The 22,158-nt window shown below is 39.7% G+C and overlaps 1 protein-coding gene and 1 long non-coding RNA gene across 3 annotated transcripts in view; one reads left to right on the forward strand and one right to left on the reverse strand.

Moving 5' to 3' along the window:
* Positions 1 to 21,011, forward strand: LOC113443625 (osteoclast-associated immunoglobulin-like receptor). Of its 2 annotated transcripts, XM_026711973.2 has the most exons (8): positions 1 to 192; positions 317 to 352; positions 6,962 to 7,264; positions 8,667 to 8,945; positions 9,795 to 9,851; positions 17,133 to 17,231; positions 18,320 to 18,357; positions 20,576 to 21,011. In XM_026711973.2, the coding sequence occupies exons 1-8, from the start codon at positions 141 to 143 to the stop codon at positions 20,732 to 20,734; spliced, it is 1,023 nt and encodes a 340-aa protein (XP_026567758.1). In that variant the 5' UTR covers positions 1 to 140; the 3' UTR covers positions 20,735 to 21,011. The 2 variants fall into 2 exon arrangements, with proteins under 2 accessions (XP_026567758.1, XP_087771375.1); XM_087915249.1 differs by lacking the exon at positions 9,795 to 9,851 and having other exon boundaries at positions 13 to 192; positions 20,576 to 20,855.
* LOC148124417 (uncharacterized) overlaps positions 8,939 to 22,158 on the reverse strand; it is a 20,900-nt gene continuing 7,680 nt past the window's right edge. The window contains exons 2-4 of the long non-coding RNA XR_015739890.1: positions 18,808 to 18,964; positions 17,070 to 17,209; positions 8,939 to 9,547 (exon numbers count right to left, since the gene is read on the reverse strand). This is a non-coding gene — a long non-coding RNA (uncharacterized LOC148124417). The remainder of the gene's footprint in view (positions 9,548 to 17,069; positions 17,210 to 18,807; positions 18,965 to 22,158) is intronic.

Consider the following 22,158-nt stretch of genomic DNA (forward strand, 5'->3'; position numbering starts at 1 on the left):
GCCAAAGAGAGATCTCACCAGGTCATGATTAGACATTTTCATCTACATAGTCTAGTCCCTGTTATGCGTTAGGCAGTACAAATCCTCAGTGGGGACCATTTTCCGCACCTGAGAAGAGCTGAGAAGACTATCCTGGCTGTATGGCTGAAGGAACTTTGAAGATGAAGCTATCCCTCAATATCTTCTTCTTTGGTTAGTACCCGACATAGAAGGGAAAGAGAATTGTATATGCTGTTTGATAGGGGATGGGGGTAGACTCACTATTGCTTCCTATTTCTTGGTTTCTGTGGCTCTAATGGCCTGATCTTCTTTCCAGGATGGTGGTTGGCCAGGCAATGTTGGACCTCTACAGGTGAGTCAATATAGTGGAAGGGTTTTTTGCACCCTTTTCCCCAAAAGCTGGGAGGTTCTGGGGTTGATGCTTATGGTTCTGGATGCTTATGGACCATCTGAAATAATTGTTTATACTTTGAAGATTTGAGCTTAGACAGAGGCATAATGTAAGCACTCCAACAAGCACTTTCACTTATGAATATTTTAACCCTAGGAGTTGACCACAAGGGTCTTCAAAGTATTTATTTCAAAAGTTCTTCTGTAGTAAAATTTGGGAGGAATCCCTTGCTCTTCAGATTCTTGTGGGGGGGGACATCTTTCCCAGTCTTTCTTATAAATATATTTATTTATTAAATTTATATGTTGCCCATTTCACTGTTGAACAACACTGGGCAGGTCATAACTGAATGATTGAATTGGTATAAAATTATTAATTGTTCCCATTAAAGTTGGTGATTGAATATATACTATACATGAAGTTCAGCTACTTTTACTTTTTCTTTTGTCTTTTGTACTGTAGTATGTTGTATCAGCTCAAGCTACTTTAACTTACCGTGTTTCTCATATAATAAGGCCAGGTCTTTTTTTTTTTTTTGAGTCCCCCCCCAAATGGCTAGGCTGTCTTTTCGGGGGTGACTTAATTCCTCCCCCCACCCCTTGCATCTTCAGGCGGGGGGCGACGGCTTGGATGTTGACCTCGGCGTTGGTGGGGCACTTCACATCGGGGTCAATGCAGGCAGCACCATATCTGGGTGTGCAACAAAAGTACTTCCTAATGGCAAGCCCCCCCACCATTCCCCCCCATTTCGCATGTTTTAATATAGGCCTTAATTTGTGGGAAGGGCTTATTTCATTTCATGCCTATAAAACATGCTGGGACTTCTTATTGGGGGAGGCCGTATTGTTGGGAGAAACAGGGTAGTTAAACATGTGTCCATACATAGATCTCAGTCTTGTTCTTTTGACTGTTAAGTCATGTCCAACTCTTGGCAATTTTATAGAAAAATGTTCTCCATGCTACCCTGTCAAGCACAGCTTTTTTAATTATGGGATGTTTAACTTTGTATCAGGTTTGACAAGCCAGTGTGCTCTTTGCTGCCCCTTCTTCTTCTTCTACTAACAATTTCTATTTTCACTGCCTCCCCCAATGAATTTGCATGCATGTCATGGTCAAGGTAAATCAGACAGTAGCCTTATGACTTTAGTTTCTAGTGATGGGTCTGGTTTTATATCATTTGACATCTCTCTGCTAGTTACTCTGGCTGTCCATGGGATAGGCAATAATTTATCACCAGTGTCACAGTTCAGGATCTCAGTTTACTTAATTAGATTATCAGATACTCAAACTGAACTAGGGGGATGTGTATGCATCAGGTTGCTTCTGTGTCAGCATAATTCATGGAGAACCTATTCAAAAGAAGTTGTGGTGGTATTTTTTCTCTGTGTTGAGTTTGCAAATGATGGCCTGCAGTTAGCTAACAATATGAATGGTTTACAGTGAATGTTCGAAATAATGTCTCATAAAGGCGAAGAGTATTTAATCTGAAAATTAATGGTCCAAAGACCAGGCAGGCTGTATTTGACAAGGTAAGTACTGCAAGTGGTGATGAAAAAATTGTACCAAGTAGAAAATTATGTGTATATTGGAAAAAAAAGTGTTGCAGCTGAAGTGGAAAGAGAGTTTATTTCCAGGACTTGTTTCCCTGAACCTGGAAACATGACAAGACCAAGTTCAGTTCCCCACTTTACATAATCCCCTCAGATCTCCTCTAAACAACTCCTACTCCCATATAATCCTTTCCTTGCTGATATAAATGACCACACAAAAAGCTGCCAGGCTTTGAAATACCACATCAGGAATGGTCAATTCTGAATAGGATTTGCCCCTGACACGGCCTCTATATAAATGAGGCAGAGTATCCTTCCACCAATGTGATTGTGGGCTGCAACATCAAACTGTAGGTCGGAGTTCCCCAACCTTTTTGGTTTGTGGACCAGCCAGGAATGGGGGTGGGGGGGTGGGGAGGGGATGGTTTTGTGCGTGTTCAAGGCCTGGTAGTGATTCCTCAGCTCGGAGGTTGGGGAGTCCTGCTATAGATCACATCATGATCGGCAGTAAGCTGAGGGCATTTACTGGTCCAGTATCTGATTATTATTATTTTTTACGATGATTGATGTTGCACTTCAATGGTTAGATGATCTAGACACAAGTATTTGAACACCAATCTAATATTAAAATATATTTTGCCAATGCATGTATGATATGCCATATACTAAATAAATAAATAATAGGTATTGCTCATTGTTAACAAAGGGACAATGAGCTTGACTAGAGGCAGGCAAAATTCAGCCCAGTGCAATTGATTAAGCCAGTGTTTCTTAAAATGTGGTCTTAGGACCCTAGAGAGATCACACAACACCCCTTCAAGGGTCCATGAAATGAAAATGATTTGCCTATGTTGAAATATAATACATCAAACATTCCCATCAAACAATTGTGAGAAGTGGTATTGTCAGCAAATGTGTCAATTTTAATTTTTCATGTGGACATATCAATAAACCCATACAAATAAAAGCTCTTTGGGGTCCTTCATACATTTTTGAAAGTGGGAAGAGACTCTGAGGGAAAAGAGTTTAAGAAACACTGGACTAAGATAATTGCAAAAAGTAACTGGCACCTTAACACTAACAATGTTTTTTCACTTGCTGACAAGAAACCATGCTTATTTCCAGCATCTCTGCTGCCTCTGTGAAACATTAGGTATTTTAATGATAAAACGGCTCACTTACACGATTAAACTTAACCAGTTTTCCCTATATGCTCACAAGATCCTAACAGTGAACTAGACTCCTAAACTTTCTCACCCCAAAATTCAAAATACCTATAAAATATTTTCCATTCTATTGTGCTCTGTTCCTTTTCCTTTGTAATCTGAAACTGAACTACTGTTCTTTGAAAAAGTGTAATTTTGTTCTTCAGAATTCTACTCCATCTTTTTCATTCACAACAATTTCCTAAAGATGGAAAATGGATGGAGAACATTTTTGAGGTATAAGTCCTGGGAGAAACTAAGTATATGGCTTGTTCTGAAGAATGAATGTCAAAAGAAGTCAAAATAGCCCATTTTTTATGTTGGAGAGGGCAACAACAAATAAGTCCTAATTCTATCTGTTACAATGATCCCATTGCACACAGTATGAAGCACATTGAGGCTTTACCATAAAACTGATAAGGAATGAGGATGAAATCACAAAAGAAAGAAAAAAGGGATAAGCAAAAATGTTCCATTGAGAGGAAGGGAAGAAACAGAATGAATGGTGGTGAGATGGAGTTGATTAGATCCTGAATAAGTGAAAAGTGGTACATTTATAGAACAAATATCCTTATAAAATGATTTAGTGAAAGCAAAGATAGTGGTTTGTAAGAACAAAAAGAGACAGTGTTATAGTGAATCATATAGTGGTAAACCTAATTTAAATTCCTTTTTCCTTATCTCCTACCTTTATTGGGTTGGCTTATTGCATTAATCTGCTTTTTATGTGCTTTGCATACAGTTCCTTTGCTCAATGAATAAGTATTTGTGATCATATGTTAGCACTCCAAACCAAGGGAAGTTTTGCCAATTTCAGACTCTACAGAGCACTTTAATTGTGTCCTAGAGGGAAACATGGAGGGAAAATTCCAGTATAACTATGTAATCCCACCTGTGTGTGAAGAAATAATATTGCTTTTTAATTATTCTTATAATTTTCAATCTCAGTTGGAAACTGGTTTGAGTGTGTGAAAACTGTGCAGGTTTGTAGGAACAGAAATATACAGAATGAAATATTGAATTATCTAGGTATAAAGGTGATTTAGTAGTATTTTTTCCTATTCCTTTATCTCCTAAATTTAAAATGTTTCATGCTCTGTTTCTGGGTTTTGCATGAAGTTCCTCATCCTTTCAGGTATTTATCTCACCTTTTAACTTTGTTCAGGGGACCCCAATTCTGAGGCTAAGCATGAAGAAAATATTCATATAGAAAACTGTCCTGAGGTTGTTCACTTTCCAAGATATTTTTTTCAAGGAGAGTAAATGACAAGTGTGCAAAACATTTCAAAGCCAAGTGCCTGATTTCAAGTTCAAAATAGCACACTCTAAAGGCAGATCGGTCTGTTTTGAACTAAGCAGACTTCAGATTTGAAATGTTTGACTCACCATTATTAGAAATGTCTCTATTATAGAGAGAGAGAAAACAAAATCAGAAAATAAAATACAGGCTGAATAGTCAAGACCTTGTTGATGATCCAAACTCTGTCAAGGACCTTGGAGTACTCATCTCTAATGATCTAAATGCTAGAGCCCACTGTAACTACATAGCCAAAAAGGCATTAAGAGTTGTTAACCTAATCCTACATAGCTTTTTCTCTGGTAATATCACACTACTAACCAAAGCATACAAAACATTTGCTAGACCAATACTCGAATACAGCTCATCAGTCTGGAACCCCCATTACATATCTGATATTAACACAGTTGAGAAAGTCCAAAAGTATTTCACAAAAAGAGTTCTCCATTCCTCTACTCGTTGGAGAATACCTTATGCCACCAGACATTCTAGAGGTATCGGGGGGATATGTGACCTGTGGCTTTCATGTGTTGGACTAGTGAGGAAGTATGTTCCAGCTTTTTTACTGCATTTTTGTGTTTATAGAATAGAAGAATAAGTACCCGCCTGGATGAACACAGGTCATAGCATCAACTTCAATGGCACCAAAACCCTAGCCACTATAGAAAACCCCAGCCACAGAATCATCAGAGAAGCCATAGAGATTTAAAAAAGACCTGAAAGCATGAATAGAAGAGATGTTTCCACCAGACTGTCAATCATTTGGAAGCCTGCACTCACAAACAAAAAAATCTCCACACCACTAGCCAGGCAAACACCTGGGCACAAACAGATCCTCCCCTGATACCTCCAGCTCAACACACCCCAACCAGGCACCCAGATGAAATCTAGCTTTCTAACAAATGATAGCCATCCATTTACTCAGAGCCAAGCTGCACTAAAGGCCTCCAATAAAGGAACACAATATTGCCAGCCAATCAAGACACAAAAAGAGCCACAAAACAGACAGAAGACCGTAAAGCCTACAAACTTAAAATTTGGCATGTATGTTCCTCTTGGGTTTCACTAGGAAAGGATTTTTTGAAATGACCATCAGAGTATTTGTATTTTGTATATTATTATTAACACACTCTGATGCTAAGGAGTTCTACTCCCCCTCCACATCTGAAAAGAACTCTGTCCCAAGTGTAAAGCACAAGCAGAGGAGTTTCAGTTTCAGTTTCAAAGCAGCAAACAGCTTTAGTACAGAACAGTTAACCTAAGCCAGTGGTGGCTAACCTTTTTTGGCTCCCATGCCAAAAATTGCACACACGCTCTCGTGCACTCACATGCCAGCACCAAGAAGGCAATGCATGCTGCTCTCCCATGATCCCCCATGCATGCCGTGCATCTCTGCGCATGCGCGCACGATCCCCTGCATGTGTCGTGCATATCTGCACATGCACATGAGACCCCATGCATGCTGCGCATCTCTCACATGCACGCTGCGCATCTCTCGCATGCACGCACATCTCCTGTGCACCCTCGCCTCTTACACATGCGTGCCAGATACCCAACAATCAACTGTCAGGCGGCAGCATGCGCAGGCATATGCAGTGGGGTTCTTCTGGGCAACCACTCGTATGCCATAGGTTCGCCATCATGGCCCTAAGCCATTCCCAGCTCCTTGCTGTCACATAGCAAGTTTCCAAACAGCCCTGAATTCTCTCACACACTGACAGGATGCTAACCAGATGAAAACCAATGGATGCAGATAGGCAGAGGCACAATTTCCACCCCTTTATTTTCCTCCCCAAAAACTAAGCCTGAGCACATAGTTTTGTAGTGAAGCACAGGTATAGAGCTGGTAATAAATAGAAGTAAGTAATAAATACACAAGACAGAACTAGAAAATGTGAAAGATAAACTACTGAATAAACTAGAGGTTAGTGATATGGAGTAAGATCTTCCTTGGTTTACTTGCTAGGCTCAGACACATAAATCTATTTGCTGAACACTACTGTAGTATATCATCAATGGTATCAAATTTATTTATTTAGTGTATAGCACGTGTCAGCCAGGGATCACCGAAGTGGCTGGCTGCCTGCATGAAAGGAATTTTTTCGGGTGGTGTTATCTTTACCCGCAGGACCCCTGAATGCTAGTAGGCAGCCGAGGAGGGTGGCTCCTTTCTTGTCCCACTGCAGTTTATTCGCTCATGGGAATCAAACTGCTGAGCTGCCAACATCAGCGCCCTCATAAGTTTTACCCCATGAGCCACTGCAGCCCCCAATTTGTATCAAAAATCTGAAGGCATAAAAATGGTAATGTATGGCAACAAAATAGATATTATGGCAGGTATATTCTCTAGTTAAGGGAAATCATTTCTTCCAGAAAGTACTAGCCACTCTTCATAAAGAAGAGTACCGCTTCCAAACAGAGTCTCGATTTTGCCTTTAGTTGTTCGATTTCTGAGGATAAACAGATGCTCCGCCTTCCAGATTTTATTTTGCTGATTTTTTTTTCTTTTCTTGTCCAGGTCAAATTCTTTCCACACCTTTGATATCTACCAACTTCAACAGGATGGTTGCTTTGGGAGAAAAGGTCACTATCACCTGCAGAAGCCAGGATGATGTTCATGGAACATTCTATCTCACCCGATATAAAAGCTTAAGTGATCATGGGGAAACTGTAGAAACTAAGAAGGCTGAATTATTCAATCAGACTGAATTTTTCTTCCCACATCTTAGCAATTCACAGGGAGGCATCTACAGCTGCAGATTTTGCCTGGATGAATGGGAATGCTCAACTTTAAGTAATATAATCTATCTCAACCTAACAGGTGATGTCTAGTCAGTCATGGTTTGATCTTCACACAACTGGCACTACAAAGAGTTTCACAATATTGCATCAGCCAAATATTCCCTTTCCCTGTCAGAGAAGCTCATGGGATAATTTTAAGCAAATTGCTCTCCCTCCCCCCCACCACCACCACTTTTTCACTTTTTATTCATTTATAATATAAAATACAAAAATACAAAAGCAAAAAGTAGGAAAAATGGGGGAGGGAAAAAGGAAGAGCAAAGTGTAGAAAGTAGGGGGAAAGAAAGAAAAGGCAATTTAATTTCCGACTCCTTTTGGTGCAGTAGAATAAGATAGCAACATCAAACCTCAACTTTTTACCTCTACATAACAGTATAAACTAGCCATTTCTATAACAACAAACCTATCTAATCAGTAAACCTCAAAATCAAATTTTCATTTTTTTCCCCACCTCGAGCACAAAGTCCAGAAGGAGTTTCCAAGTAGAAACAAAAGTGTTTTTTTTTTCTTTTATCAAAGCAGTCAATTTAACCATCTCTGCTAACTCCATTAGCTTTCGCAAGCCATTCATCCATTGTGGGGGTGAAAGTGTCCTTCCATTTCTACACATAAAGTAATATTGCTGCCATCAACATCAAAGTTCCAAGAAAAATTTCCAAGTCTTTTCCCATTAAACCCCCAAAAAAGTTTCTATCAGCCAACATATCTCACAGGGTTGTTATTGGGAAGGGGAAGGAAGAGGGAGCACTCTGTATACCACTGAGAACACTGGTTCCGGGGGGGAATTGGTGTTTGTAATGCCTGGATGGAAAGCCAAGTTGCTTCAATTCAAATATCCATGCATTTTCCCTTCTGCGTCCATAGTGATTAAAATTGGTTCATTTTCTTGCCCTGATATGGATTAGGCTCTTTCTCAGTCCTTGAAACGGCAAATCCATAACTCTGCTTGGGCACCCACTCGGTTGGGAAAAAGAGGGTCTACATGTGCATGAAGTTGGCAAAATAGAAATGCGGTAACTGATTAAATGCAGCAATCTTTGCATCAGATGCTGTTGACTTCATGACACAATGCAGCCATTTGTGCACTTACATCGTGGCACCTATAACTCCATTTTGATACCTTTTTGCTTTTATAGACACCATTCTCTGTCAGCTAACATTGTTTAGTATATCACTTTGAAGACACAGAATGTAAGATAAGGGAAATTTGGTGCTTGGGCCTTGGCTAAAACAATAGAGTGTGGAAAAAACAAATAGGCTTTCTTATAAATATTTGAAAAAAAATGTACTGAGAATGGAGAAGATGATCCTTTTATTGCCAAAAGACTGAAAAGGGAGGGATGTTATTTGTGGCTGAATGAAGCAGGAGATATTTGTCTACAAGGATCTCTGAGGTTTCACTGAATCTTTCTCCCTTCTAGATCACAGCCTGGCCAAGCCTTTCATCCAGATTTTAAATACATATCATCCATACTTCGATGTACAGTGTGAGGGGAGAGAACCTCGTCTAACATTTGCTCTTATGAGCTCAAGCCAGCAGATAGGTTACAAGTCTGCAGAGCCAGGGGAAAAGAAAGTGGTTTTTCCACTCAGCTCCTTGAGGTTGAAAAAGGCAGAACGTTATACCTGCCAGTACCACCGGGAAAGCAGCCCCTTTGTCTGGTCAGTGCCAAGTGACCCGCTGGAGTTGCCTTTGAGAGGTAAGCCACCAAAACAGCATATTTCCTTTCCTCCATTTGCCCCATCTGAGATGGACTGAATTTCTGGGAGATCTCGAACTGGGGCAGAACTTCTAGTAATGGATATCATATAGATTGAAAGTCATAAACGTTAGGCCAGTAGGTGACCATTGATAGGCAAGTATCTGTCTTGGGACCACTGAAGGGTGAATAGACACCTATTGCAATATTGACCAGAGGCTCATCTGTGCTTCTGCTGTTGTCTCATCACCAGATTATAACAATTATAAACACTGAAGGATATTGCTCCAATTGCGAGTGCTTGCAGTGATTGTCGGGGTTAAGCATAAGATTTGGATGATAATATTCTAAAGTTATCCTTTGACAGCAACTGCTAAAATTGTTTTGCCAAAGATCAGGAAATGCTCCCAGGGAAACATGGAAGGGGAGGGAGTATTAGAAATGTGAGTATTCCTTTCTGCAGAGAGAGGAGATGAGAAGAGACTTGGTCAACAGGACCTGCAAGGGCCTTTAGCAGTGGGCTCTGCTTGTCCTCTGAAGTTGATCATGTGACCAGCTGGTGGTCGATTCCCGTGATGTGCCCAGAGCAAAAAGAGCCACTCCTGTTGGAAAGAAAGTGGTGGGTTAGGTTAATTCACTGCTCTTGTTCATTGGAGGAGTGACCCTCCAGTGGTGCTGGGCTTCCATCCCCATTGTTTTTGGGAAAGTTCTCTTTTCTTTGCCAATAAATGAAGATGTGTTGCAAATGTGCAAAAAGAACCTTGCTATTTGCTAAGATATTTCACAAAAAATATTGTCGAAATCCAAAGAAATAAATGAATTTCTTTCTTGAATCCTGATTATTTTTAGATCCTGAGAGTATGAATCCCACCATGAAGACGATACCTGGAGGGGACAATGCTTCAGGTGGGAATTTCACCCCCCCCATAAACTCCCAGGGGCTAAGAAATGGTCTGATTTTTGCCCTTCATAAATAAGAATGAGGACTGTCTTTCTCCAGACTCTATTGCCATTACCTGCTGAACCAATGATAAACCTATCAACTACAACATACTAAGCATAGTTAGGTTTAACTTTGCTTAATTATCCTTGGAACTAAGAACAAAGATCTTGAACCACCCCTTTGTGGAAGGGAGGGTCTGATGAACATCTTCAAGGCTGATGTGATTGTGAAAAACAGAGATAAAATTGCTCAGATCTGGTCTGAGTTGGATTTTGAGGATATAGACCAAACCTATTTCTAATTTCTTGCCTCCAGTCAATGAGACATCACCACGATGGCTGCCTTGACAGCTTTCTTCTTCTCCAAGTAGCCACCATGATGGTTTCTTTAGTCAAAAGATGCCCACTTCCCAAAGAGCACACGGGGACAACGTCTCCTCAATTCCCCTTTGGCCCCCTTATAGTTTACTTTTGATTGTTCCTGTGGGCATACCTTCAAACAAAATATTGATTTTCAGTCACTCCTTTTTTTTTCTAACTGTGTTTCTTGGACTTACTTGGAGGTTCAAATATATTAATGAAATCCAACCTGTTGCTAAGGAATATTGCTTTGTATGGCTGCATTGCTAAAATCATAGGACATAGAGTCTGGCTGGCCTCAAGGCGGTTATTTGTGGTTACTTTCCATTGTATTGAGATCTTACAGAAGATAGGATGGAGATTGAAAACAGATAAAGACACCTGAGGTTATAGATCTTTTTGCAGAGTGAATGGTGGATGGAATTCTATTTCTGCTTTACTCGTCTCTACTGTATATTTGACCCTTGTTTTTATTCCTTAAAATGTATTGCATGGATTTTCAACATTCATAATGATGATTTTTTCATATGCATCTCCTACCAATTTGGATTGTCCCCTTCACGTTAGCGTTCTCTTCATCTTTGCAAAGAATTCTTATGGCTGTGATTTGAACTGGATTCTGATTCACAGAATTCCAGAGTTGAAAAATTCCACTGGACACCAAGCACTTGCTCTGTGCTGGAATCAGGCTGTTTGCAGGGACTGGTCAAAACAGGAAAGAGGAGGAGGATGCAATAATGCTACCCAAGCCCTACTCCTTTCTGTGTATTCGCAATTCTGACGCACACACGCACACACACACACACACAAAGGGGCTGGGCTTCAATTGCATTAGGCAACCACCATCTTCCCTTTTTTGACACCCCAGACAAGAAATGAACAAGTTTTGACATCCTGTGGGATATCCCTTCATGGGAGTTGAGAAGTGCTACTTCGTACTTTTCTTTTCATGGCTGAACAAGTCTTGTTTTCCCCTTCTTCCCTGCATGTACTGCACTTCTTCATGCTCTCTGAGTTTCCATTTCCTGGATTTATGGGTAGTCCTCAACTTACAACCACAATTGGGACTGGAATTTCTTTCGTTAAGTCTTTGTGGCCATAAGTCAAGTCAGACCAGTTTTTGATGGCCATTATGACAATCATTAACGATCACCCATGGTCACTAATGCCAGAGTCATAAATGCAAATCCATTCTTCTAAATTGTTTTTTTTTTTTTGCCATCCCCCCACAAAAGGTTGCAAATCATGACCACAGGAGAACAGGATCCTGGAAACTGTCATATATGCGTGCTGGTTACTAAGCATCCCAATTGTGATCATGTGACCACGAGGGTGATATGGCAATCATAAGTGCAATAAATGATTGAGAGTGTGAGGATTGGCCTTTTTTCAGCCCTATCGCAACTCCGAATAGTTACTAAACAAATGATTGCAAGTCGAAGATTAGCTGAACTTTATCTGGTTATTAGATTTTAGCCTACCTACTGTATAGGATTTCTAAGGAATATTTTCAGGCGTGCAAGATTGGTGTAATTCCTGCAAGGCAGCCTAGTGAAGAAACACAAAGAAGAGTGCTAGCTCTGTCTTTATTATTGCCAGAATCTTGCAAGACTGTAGAGTATTTCTCCACCCCTCCCCCTTTCCCTTTTCTCTCTGGCAAACTAGGGAGGAACCCTTTTGAAATGTTTCCCCATGTTCCACCCCTTTCCTGAGGGCTGAGACATCTTTTAAATGCCAGCTTTTTCTCCTGTCTCTCAAGGTCACTCTCTTGCTGACTTGCTCTGTCTAAAAACAGCTGACCAACACTGGTGGGTGGACTCATTGCTTCACCAGCATCCCACAAACTGTCTGTCATCCGTAGGATTATTTTTTAGGTTGTGTCTAATTTGTGAGACTGCTAAAACTGTGCAAATAAGGAGCTAGAGTACATAAGGAGCTTCTGTAATGCCTGATTAGCATATTGTGAGGCACAGATCAAGCATTATATAGCAAAACCCCAATGCCTGATCATATTTGTTCTCAGAATGCTAAAGTGGACACAGAGAGAAATCACAAGTAACTGGAAGAAAAGAGGGGCCAAAAATAACCCTTAGGAGCTCAGAAGGTCTCGGTCCTTGCTTCATTACTGTCACCACAGTTGTTACAAAAGTGGCGTGTAGCAAGGTGAAAATACTGCTTCAACACTGAAATATCAGGACATATTCTATTTACATTTGCCTATAAAGTCAAACTAGGACATGGTGACTTGGTTTGCAGAGCTGTAAGATACAGAACAGCTAACAAGAAGGATTTGTTTTAATTTTACACAATTTGGTTATTGCATTTGATAAAGATTATGGAAGAGTCATGTTAATCTATAGTAGCCATTGTTTTTTGGATCTGATACCGAAATCAGAGACAGCATGGCAGTTGAAATAACAGATAACAGAGAACCAGAGTTGGAAGGGACCTTATAGGTCATCTAGTCCAACCCCCTGCCCAAGCAGGAGACCCCACACCATTTCTGACAAATGGCAAGCCAATCTCTTCTTGAAAATCTCAAGTAATGATGCTCCCACAACTTCCGAGGGCAAGCTGTTCCATTGGTTCATTGTTCTGTTAGAAAGTTTCTCCTTATTTTCAGGTTAAATATCTCCTTATTCAGTTTCCATCCATTATTCCTTGTCTGGCCTACAGGTCTGTTAGGAATGTAAGTAACCTAACAGCTATTTGGGATGGAAATATATAAACCAGGATAGACATTTTAAAACTGTATCTTTAAGAAAATACAAACTGTCATTGAGTGTGGTTTCTCAAACGGCCATAAGATGGAGCCAGAAACCTGGGCTATCTTAGTCTCAGAAGAGAGTGTGTCTGAGTGAGTCTCTGTTTTTCATTCTGTTGGAAAGTATTGCCCGTCCCTCCATTTCTTCTAATTGACTGGTATCACTGGATTTGATATAAGTCTGATATTGAACTGTTTTTGACACTGGACTTTGATATTTGGATTATCCCTGGACTAAAAACTGACTGATCTTACCTGTGAATGACTTTGGACTGCCTATTTTGAACTTTGCTTAACGTTTCTGGAAGTAAAACCCTACATTTTCTGTACAGTGTATCTGTGTGCTGTGTGTGTATTATTCAAACACTACTCTCTATACGTCTCCCTGTATGCGCTCATTCTCCTAACGGGGAATTACCTCAACAAGGTGCTTTAGAAAATAGCTTGACTCCTTCCTCCCTGTGGCAGTCCCTCAAATATTGGAAGACTGTTATCATGTCTCCCCTGGTCCTTCTCTTCACCAGACTAGCCAAGCCCAGTTCTTGCAACCGTTCATTGTATGTTTTAGCCTCCAGTCCCCTAATCATCCTGGTTGCTTTTCTCTATACTTTTTCTAGAGTCTCAACATCTTTTTTTTAATGTGGTGACCAAAACTGGATGCAGTACTCTAGATGTGGTCTTGCTAAGGCTTTATAGAGTGGTAGTACCTCACTTGATCTCAATTGTATCCTTCTGTTAATGCAGTTTAGGATTACATTAGCTTTTTTGGCTGCTGCTATACATTGCTGGCTCATATTTAGCTGGTTGTCCACTAAGACTCCAAGATCTCTCTCACAGTTGCTGCTATTGAGCCTGGTTTCACCCAGTCTATATGTGTACTTTTGGTTTTTCTTGCCTAAGTGTAGGGCTTTACTTTTCTCTACACTGAATTTCATTTTGTTAGATACAGCCCAATGTTCTAGTCTGTCAAAGTCAATCTGGATCTTGAGCCTATCTTCTTGGATATTAGCTATTCCTGCCAGCTTAGTATCATCTGCAAATTTGGTAAGTTCCCCTTCTATTCCCTCATCTAAGTCGTTAATAAAGATATTGAAGAGTACTGGGCCTAAGACAGAACCTTGTGGCACCGCACTGCTTACTTCCCTCCATGTAGACTTAGACCCATTAAGGACTACTCATTGAGTACGATTTGCCAGCCAGTTGCGAGTCCATCTAGTGGTGGTGCTATCTATTCCATTTTTTTCTAGCTTACTAAGAAGTAGGTTGTGGTCTACTTTGTCGAATGCCTTGCTGAAATCTAAATATATTATGCCCACAGTATTTCACTGGTCTACTAATTTGGTCACTATGTTGAAGAATAAAATAAGATTGATTTAGCATGATCTGTTTTTAACAAACCCATGCTGACTGCTAGTTATTACTTTACTTGTTTCTAGATGTTGGCAGATCTGGGTTTTTTTTATTATCTTTTCCAGTATCTTCCCAGGTATTGATGTTAGGCTGATTGGTCTATAGTTTCCTGGGTCTTATTGAGGTATTCCCTGTTAGGAGAATGAGTGCACTCAGGGAAACATAGTAAGAGTGGTAATGAATAACACACAACCAGCATACAGATACACTGAATAGTAAAATGTAGGTTTTACTTCCAGTAAACGGGTAAACAAAGTCCAACAAACAGTCCAAATCATACACGGTTAAAGCAGTAAGTATCAGTCCAGGGATAATCCAGAAACAAAGTCAAGTATCATAAACAAAGTTCAGTAAACGGAGTTTGCTAACAATTGCAAGACTCACAGCAATCCGAGCAGAATGATGATCAGGCAATACGGTAAAACAGGAAATGCAAGGAGAAAGAAACCAGGTTTCTGGCTCCATCTTATGGCCATTGGAGGAACCTCAGCCAATCACACTTACAGCATTCTCTTAAAGATACAATATTAAATTAATATCTTGGTTTATATATTTCCAACCCAACTGTTAGGTGACTATCATTCCTAACAGGTCTGGTTTTTTCCCCTTTTTTGAAGATGGGAATCACACCAGCTCTTTTACAGTCCTCTGGTAGTTCCCCAGTGCTCCAGGATTTTTGAAAGATGTGGTGCAGTGGTTCTGAGATTACCTCTGCCAGCTCTTTTAAAACTCTGGAATGTAATCCATCAGGCTCTGGTGATTTGTATTCATCAAGATCAGACAGGTGTTCTCTTACTATTTTTTTTTGTGCTTATTTTAACTTTTATTTCTGGTCTGTCTTTTACAGTTATGTTTTTGGTGGGTTGAGCTATAGTTTTTTGGGGGTGAAGACCAATGCAAAGAATGAGTTAAGCAGTTCTGCTTTCTCTCTATTGCCTTGTGCTGTCCCAGCCAGTCTATGGGAATTGGATAGTTACTTAGGAATTATGAGCTGTACCCTTAAGGGAATGCATCATGGTAAATGTAGTTAAAGGTATCCTGGGAAATGTAGTTCATGTCATGTGGCCACATTTGTAATCCCAATTGGTCACTAATTTGATCCTTGATGGGTTGGGGGAGTTTTCCTCACTTCTGCCTGAATTCCCTAACTCATAGCAGCTGCTTTCTATCGCTAGGAGATGGGTTAGGAGATAACTATCTTTTACTATGAGGTAGATATGCAAAAGATTGGTCATTAAAGAAGAACTTCATCACAAATATGAGTTATGAGAATACCTGATGAACCAATAAATGTACTTTGTTATGGACATCTCGTTGAGTTTATCTATCTGCATCTGCACAGCTTAAAAATCCACTACTGTGCAGAAGACAGAAAATGCCTCTTACTTCCTTGCCCTCTTCTCTCTTTAGTGGACTGACTGTTTCCTTGATTTTTTTCTTGTTATTTATATGTTGGAAGAAACTTTTTTTATTATCTTTGACTTTTGTTGCCAGTCTTTGTTTGTTCTGAGCCTTTGCTATCCTGACTTCGTCTTTGCAGATTCTGGCTATGTGCTGATATTCTGCCTTAGTTGTATGTCCTTCTTTCCATTTTTTGTACTTGTCCTTTTTTCTTTCAATTTGCCAGAGAGACGTTTGTGCAGCCATGCTGATTTCTTCTTTGATTTTTTGTTTCTCTTTCTCAGTGATATTGTGCTGTTCTGGGATTCTATGATCATACTTTTCAGAGTTTCCCAAGGTTCTTGAGTTGTTTTCCCCTTTAGGATTTTCATCCATGGAATCTTTCCCAAGTTCTCTCTGAGTTTATTAAAATCAGCTCTTTTAAAATCCAAGACTCTGGTGTCATTATGTTCTATTGCTTATGTTTGTGTAATGTTGAATTCTAGTATGACGTGGTCACTCTCACCCAAGGTTCCTGCAGTTTCAACTCCCTCTATCGTAAAGGTGGTAGGAAGTGAAATATGGGCACAAAAACTTGAAAAAGGCAGCATTCCTTCATTCAACATTGCCTAAATTATTAGTTTCCAAACGTGCTTCCTGAAGATTAGGGGAGGAGAGGAATCTAGTATATCTAAAGGTCTCCAGGATAGACAATTCTGCCCTAAGCAAACAGTTCCTGTAGGACTTGAGATAGTTGGATGAAAATCCTCCCTCTCCCCCCGAAAGCTAAATAAAAAGAAGAAGATAAAAGAAAGGATGTATTTTTGTCTGTGAATTAAGCAAGGAGTCAGATAGAGGACATAACAGAAAAGCATCCTTAGATATTTTTAGTATTTAAGTGACGGAAGGGATATGGAAAGACCTACTCAACTGCTTTGACTCATGTGGTTGCTTAAGACTAGGTCCACCTCATACTATAAAATGATGATGTAGGGAATTTATGTGTGTGTGTATATGTGTCTAAAAAAGAGAAGCATGGGATGGATGGAGAACTAGGAGCTATGTCCAAGAAGCAGTGTAGGGAAAGGGCTCCATTCAGAGAAGCAAACCCACTGACTTAAGAATCATGGTAGCTTTTCTTCCCCACTGTCAGCAGAAGGTGTGGAAAGATCATACGTCTATTTTAGGGCACATACTTTATGTTCAAAAGGTGCAGTTTCAATCTGTCATCTCTAGAAGGGTGAGGAGGAACTTTTAAGAAATCCTACCTGAGTAATGAGAAGGACATCTAGAGGAACAGCAGTATAATGCAGGTGTTTTTGGCTTCACAGGTCTTCTTCAACCATACTTATGGGCAGGCATTGGGGTGAGCGTTTTCCTGCTTGTCGTGTTGCTGCTGGCTGTGGTACTGTACAGAAAAAGGAGAAGAAGTAAGTGGAGATGATCTTGTAATAAACATGGCTACAGAGAAGCGGGTGAACAATAACCAACCGTGGTCTATAAACCTTACATAATGGCTGCATTGCCTTCATTTTCATAAAAAGCATAAAAAAGCTTCTCCCTTAAAGATTATAGGTAATAGCATCAGACAGAGAAGCAAAGCACATTTTTGACCTTGAGATTTTAAAAAGAAACTTGAAGCTTGCTAGCAATAGGTAATAGAGTCTGAAAACCTTGGTAATTGGCCGAGGAAGATTGTTTTTATAATCCAAGAGGAAAAGCTTGTATATCTCTTTGATATACTCCTTGAATTAAGTAAAAAAAGAAACTGAACATAGGCTGGCTTAAAGAAATTGAAGAAATGCATTATAGCCATTACAATTCAACATATGAACATGTTTTTAAAATGGCTTAGAGTGGCTTACACCAAATACTGAATAGCAAAGGAAGCCATCTGACAAAAGAGAAATGCAAAATTTAAAAAACTGAGCCATAAATCAGCAGTACAAGATAAAATTTTAACCTTTTGAATAAACATAGACATAATCTCATGTCTAATGTTAACAAAGTGGCACAAGCAAATCTAACCAGAAAAGAAACCACAAATTTGACCTAAAAAGACCTAAAGTGGAAGTGGATAGAATTTGGTTTAACTGACAATTTCATATGAAATGTCCTCCAGATATACCAGCTTTTCAAACTGGAATAATATGAAAATCTTGGCAGCTGTATTTTAAAAACCAGGGGAAGTTTTTAAGCAATAAGTATTTTTTTAAATTAAAATTGTATGCCATCCAACTCTCAGCAACTCTGAATGTTTCACAACAAAGAAATTAGAATAAAATCAGTAAAAAATAAAAGAGGACAAATGTGATGACGCCAAAGGCCTAAGTCTTCGTGACTTTAACAATGATAGAGTGGGGTCACCATGGCACAAAACCTTTCTGGTATAATCAACTGATAGAGACTTATTTATTTAGGAATTTTAAGAGTAGAATATTTTGGAAAGGATCAGCTACTATTATTTTAACCAAATTCAAATTAGGCACAGAATCTCATGGCTGTCTTTGATCCACAGGTTCCCAAACCAATGAACGTAATCCAGCAATAAATCTGGTAAAGTATCTTTTTTTCATAACTGTGCTTTCCTTGTCTAGATTATTTCATCAGATATAGATGTTACAATAGGCAAGTCCTTCCGAAGTTACCTCTGAATTGTCAGTTTTCATTTTATCCAAGAACATTGCTGCGTAGGGAGCAATAATAATAGCACTTAGACTTATATATCACTTCACAGTGCTTTACAGCCCTCTCTAAATGGTTTACAGAATCAGCCTATTGGCCCCCACCAATCTGGATCCTCATTTTACCAACCTCTGAAGGATGGAAGCATGAGTTAACCTTGAGCCTGGTGAGACCCAAACTGCTGGCAGCCAGTGATCAGCAGAAGTAACCTGCAATACTGCATTCTAACTACTGTGCCACTGCAGTGTAAAGCTGTTAACTATAATTAATTGATAACATTCAACAAGAGCAGCGCTGTGACCTAGAGGGAAAGACACTTGCCTCCCACTCAGAAAGTTGAGAGTTCAATCCTAGGCATTGACAGATGTTCCTCTATCAGGGCTCAAAGAGAAAATATCTGCTGCGAACTCCACATAGGCGTCAGGAAGGGCAGCCGGCCAGTAATCGCTCAGCTCCATTCAGTCACTCTGACTCCAGCCTGATAAAAGGGATTACAAGGTTGTCAAAAGAAAAAAAAAAGATGATAACATTCAACATTAACTATTAAAACCATTTACATTTTGTCTTGCTTTAAGGAGTCTGACTTGAAGAATGACACCCAAAAGCTTGAAAATAGTTGTGCATATGAGATTTAGAATTTAAGAAATCACCCCACATAATAAAACTGGTGGCATTACATTTATGACATCATGAGAACAAATGGGTAGACATACTTGTGCATATGAATTCTCTAATCTCAGAAATGATCCACTCAATTAACAGAAGGAAGACTAGATTTGATCATGCTTGTTGGCGGCTGAATTAATTCTCCTTATCTCCTATCCTTAGTTAAATAAACTATTTAACTGGGAAAAGTGGGGATCCTGTGTAAGTTCAATCTTGTGCCAATGAGCAACCAGATAATTGGTTCAATTTCTCTGAGGCCGAAAAGTTTTAATTCCATTCTGTGCAAAAATGGGAGCTCTCTAGGTCTCTTCAAAGTTGGAAATAGAAGAATTGTGTAGAAGCACATGAAGATCTTGAGAACAGGAACTGCCTGAGAATTGATTAATGGAGTGGGTTTTTAAAACTGAAAGATTTACAAAAAATATATGATAGAGGCAAGTAAAACCTAATGCTTTCATTCTATTGGAGGGAATGAAAGAGCATGTGGGGATACTTTTGGGGATACTTGGGAACAAAAGTCAAAGGAAGTTATCTGAGATCTTAGCAAACAAGTAGCCAGAACAGAACGATGAACTAAGAGAGGGCAAAGATTTTACTATTTACAACTCTCTGCCCCAGTAGAGAGAAGAGAGTAGATTATGAGTAGCTGAAGAATCACTGCATGTAATGGGAAGTAGGAATTAGGAACAGGAGAAAGGGCCACAACTGAAATAGTGGTTAGATAAATGAAATTTGAGTCCAAGGTGGAAGACTAATTTGAGAAAATGACTCAGATTTGACCCTTCCTAGTTTTCACAAAGATGGCGGGGACATATCAAATGAGATTTACACGATTCTGTTCTTATAGCCTTATAATATAAATAGTAATAGTATTCCTAATTTTGCTTTTCTAATCCGGTTCACCTCAAAGGACTGACATAAATCTTGCAAATCTTCAGAGTTGAATGCTTTTATTTTGAGAGACTCCCATATAAGTGGTATGTGGGAATGGCCTTGGGAGAAAAGGGGAAGAGATTTTGTCCAGAGAATGATCAGGTAAAAGTGGGAGCGGCCTACAATTGAACAACAAGAAAAGAAAGGATCTGCCCTAACTCCTCCTCAGGTGGTAAAAAGAGACGCCGGGAGATTTGTGCTTTCAGATGGAGCTTAGTACTTGGGAGGCTGACATCAACCTTATAAATCTTAAAGTACAAAGCCCCCACTGCCTCTTTTTACCACCTGATAAGTTAGGATGGATCCTTGCTAAGCTTCTTTCTTGGCCTATTGTTTAGCTGCAGGCTCCCCCTCCTTTTATCTGCTCGTTCCCTAAGCAGCATCTCTTTCCCTTGCAAGCTCAGTCCCACCCACCATTACATCATCTCATGTGGTCGTATTGCAATAGAGAAGGAAAGTATGTGTTCTGAGCCTTTCTTCTTCTTTCTAGTCTTCTGATGTTGAAGAACATCCGGATGAAGTCTCCTATGCTATTCTGAATCACCAGCCACAGAAAACCCAACAGGCAACCGATCCTAGGCAAACCTCTGAAACTTGTTTATATGCATCAGTGGTCAAAAATACAGGTTTTCAGCCATATATATCATAAAACTTTGGGAGGACTCCTGAGATGAGTACATGCAAGAACGGCTTATTTTTATTTTCCTGCCAATGTGTAATTATAGATGCCAATTATAAGGACCGCATCATAGTGGGGGCTCCAGAAATGAGGTCATCAGAATGGTTTTGACTTTGTTTCTTAGCATTGAGGCACAGGCTCTTACAATCATCACTCTCCCCATCCATTGTTAACCAAAGCTGAAGGAAAGTGTTGACACTGAAATCTACTCCTAGTCTGTAACAATGGCTCCTTCCTATATGCTTTTATTTGGCATTGCCCGAGTATTTATTTATCTCAATCCTGTATTAGACAGGAAAATCCTGTAGTTGAGACTCACACTGTTGTACTGTCCATCGTGCAGCATTGCTAGGCTTCTATTCCTCTCCTCAGAAGTTCTTGTCTATGCTGGTGTTTCAATTTTTTTATTGCATTTGACCAATCACCTGACATTTCCTTGGAGGGCTGAGAGGGAATCCCCTTGTGGAGTATTGTGAAGCCATTATGATGGCAAGTCCACTGTGCTGTTCAGTAGTAGCCATGTTAAAACACACATACCTCTAAGAAGTGTTAGGGATGTCTTACCCCCACAGTATTTGTTTCCAGAGGGTAAGTCATCTGTGCACCAAGATGGTTGAAATTGCTTGAGGCATTCCAGAGTAATGCTGGAATGCATGCACACACACACGCACATTTTATATATAGATAGATAGATCTTTGGTTATTCGGGTTTTCTCCCACGTAAAATTGGAAGTATCTAGGCAACGTTTCGATGAAGTCTCATTCATCATCTTCAGGCTTGTGTCCTCGGGAGAAAACCCGAATAACCGAAGATCCACATACAAATACCCGCGAGAACAGAAGCCTGATGATGGCAGATGAGATTCTGCCTAAACGTTGCTACAACTTTAAAAGCACAACTACAATGACATGGGAAAATACCCGAACAAAGCTGAATGCCATACATGTAAGTACCCGCGAAAACTTAAGAAAACAAATATAGATCAGTTAAACAAAGACTTGCTAGCACTACACCTGGAATTGAGCAGCAAAATCCACCCTCTACTTTGGGACAAGATTAAACAACTTACAACTTGGAGAGCTGAATCTGAAAGCACTTACAAAACTGATAAACTCTTGAAAAAATTAAAGAAATTAGAACAGGACAAGAAAACCCCCAACAACTCACAACAACACCTGAAGCAATTAGTATACAACGTTTCCAACAGAGAACTCACCAAAACAGAAACAGATGTCCTAACCAAAGGATTCAATTATGCTATAGCACCCCAAAAAATCCCCATAGAATCCATCATATGTGCAGTAGAATCCAGCCTAACCAAATTAAATACAGATGAAGCTGATAAAATAAGACACCAAGTTACCAACATCCTCTGCATGAGCAAACCACCCAA

The sequence above is a fragment of the Pseudonaja textilis genome, chromosome Z (genome assembly GCF_049901715.1).
Source record: "Pseudonaja textilis isolate UNSWEBS1 chromosome Z, rPseTex1.2, whole genome shotgun sequence".
Lineage (NCBI taxonomy): Eukaryota > Metazoa > Chordata > Lepidosauria > Squamata > Elapidae > Pseudonaja > Pseudonaja textilis.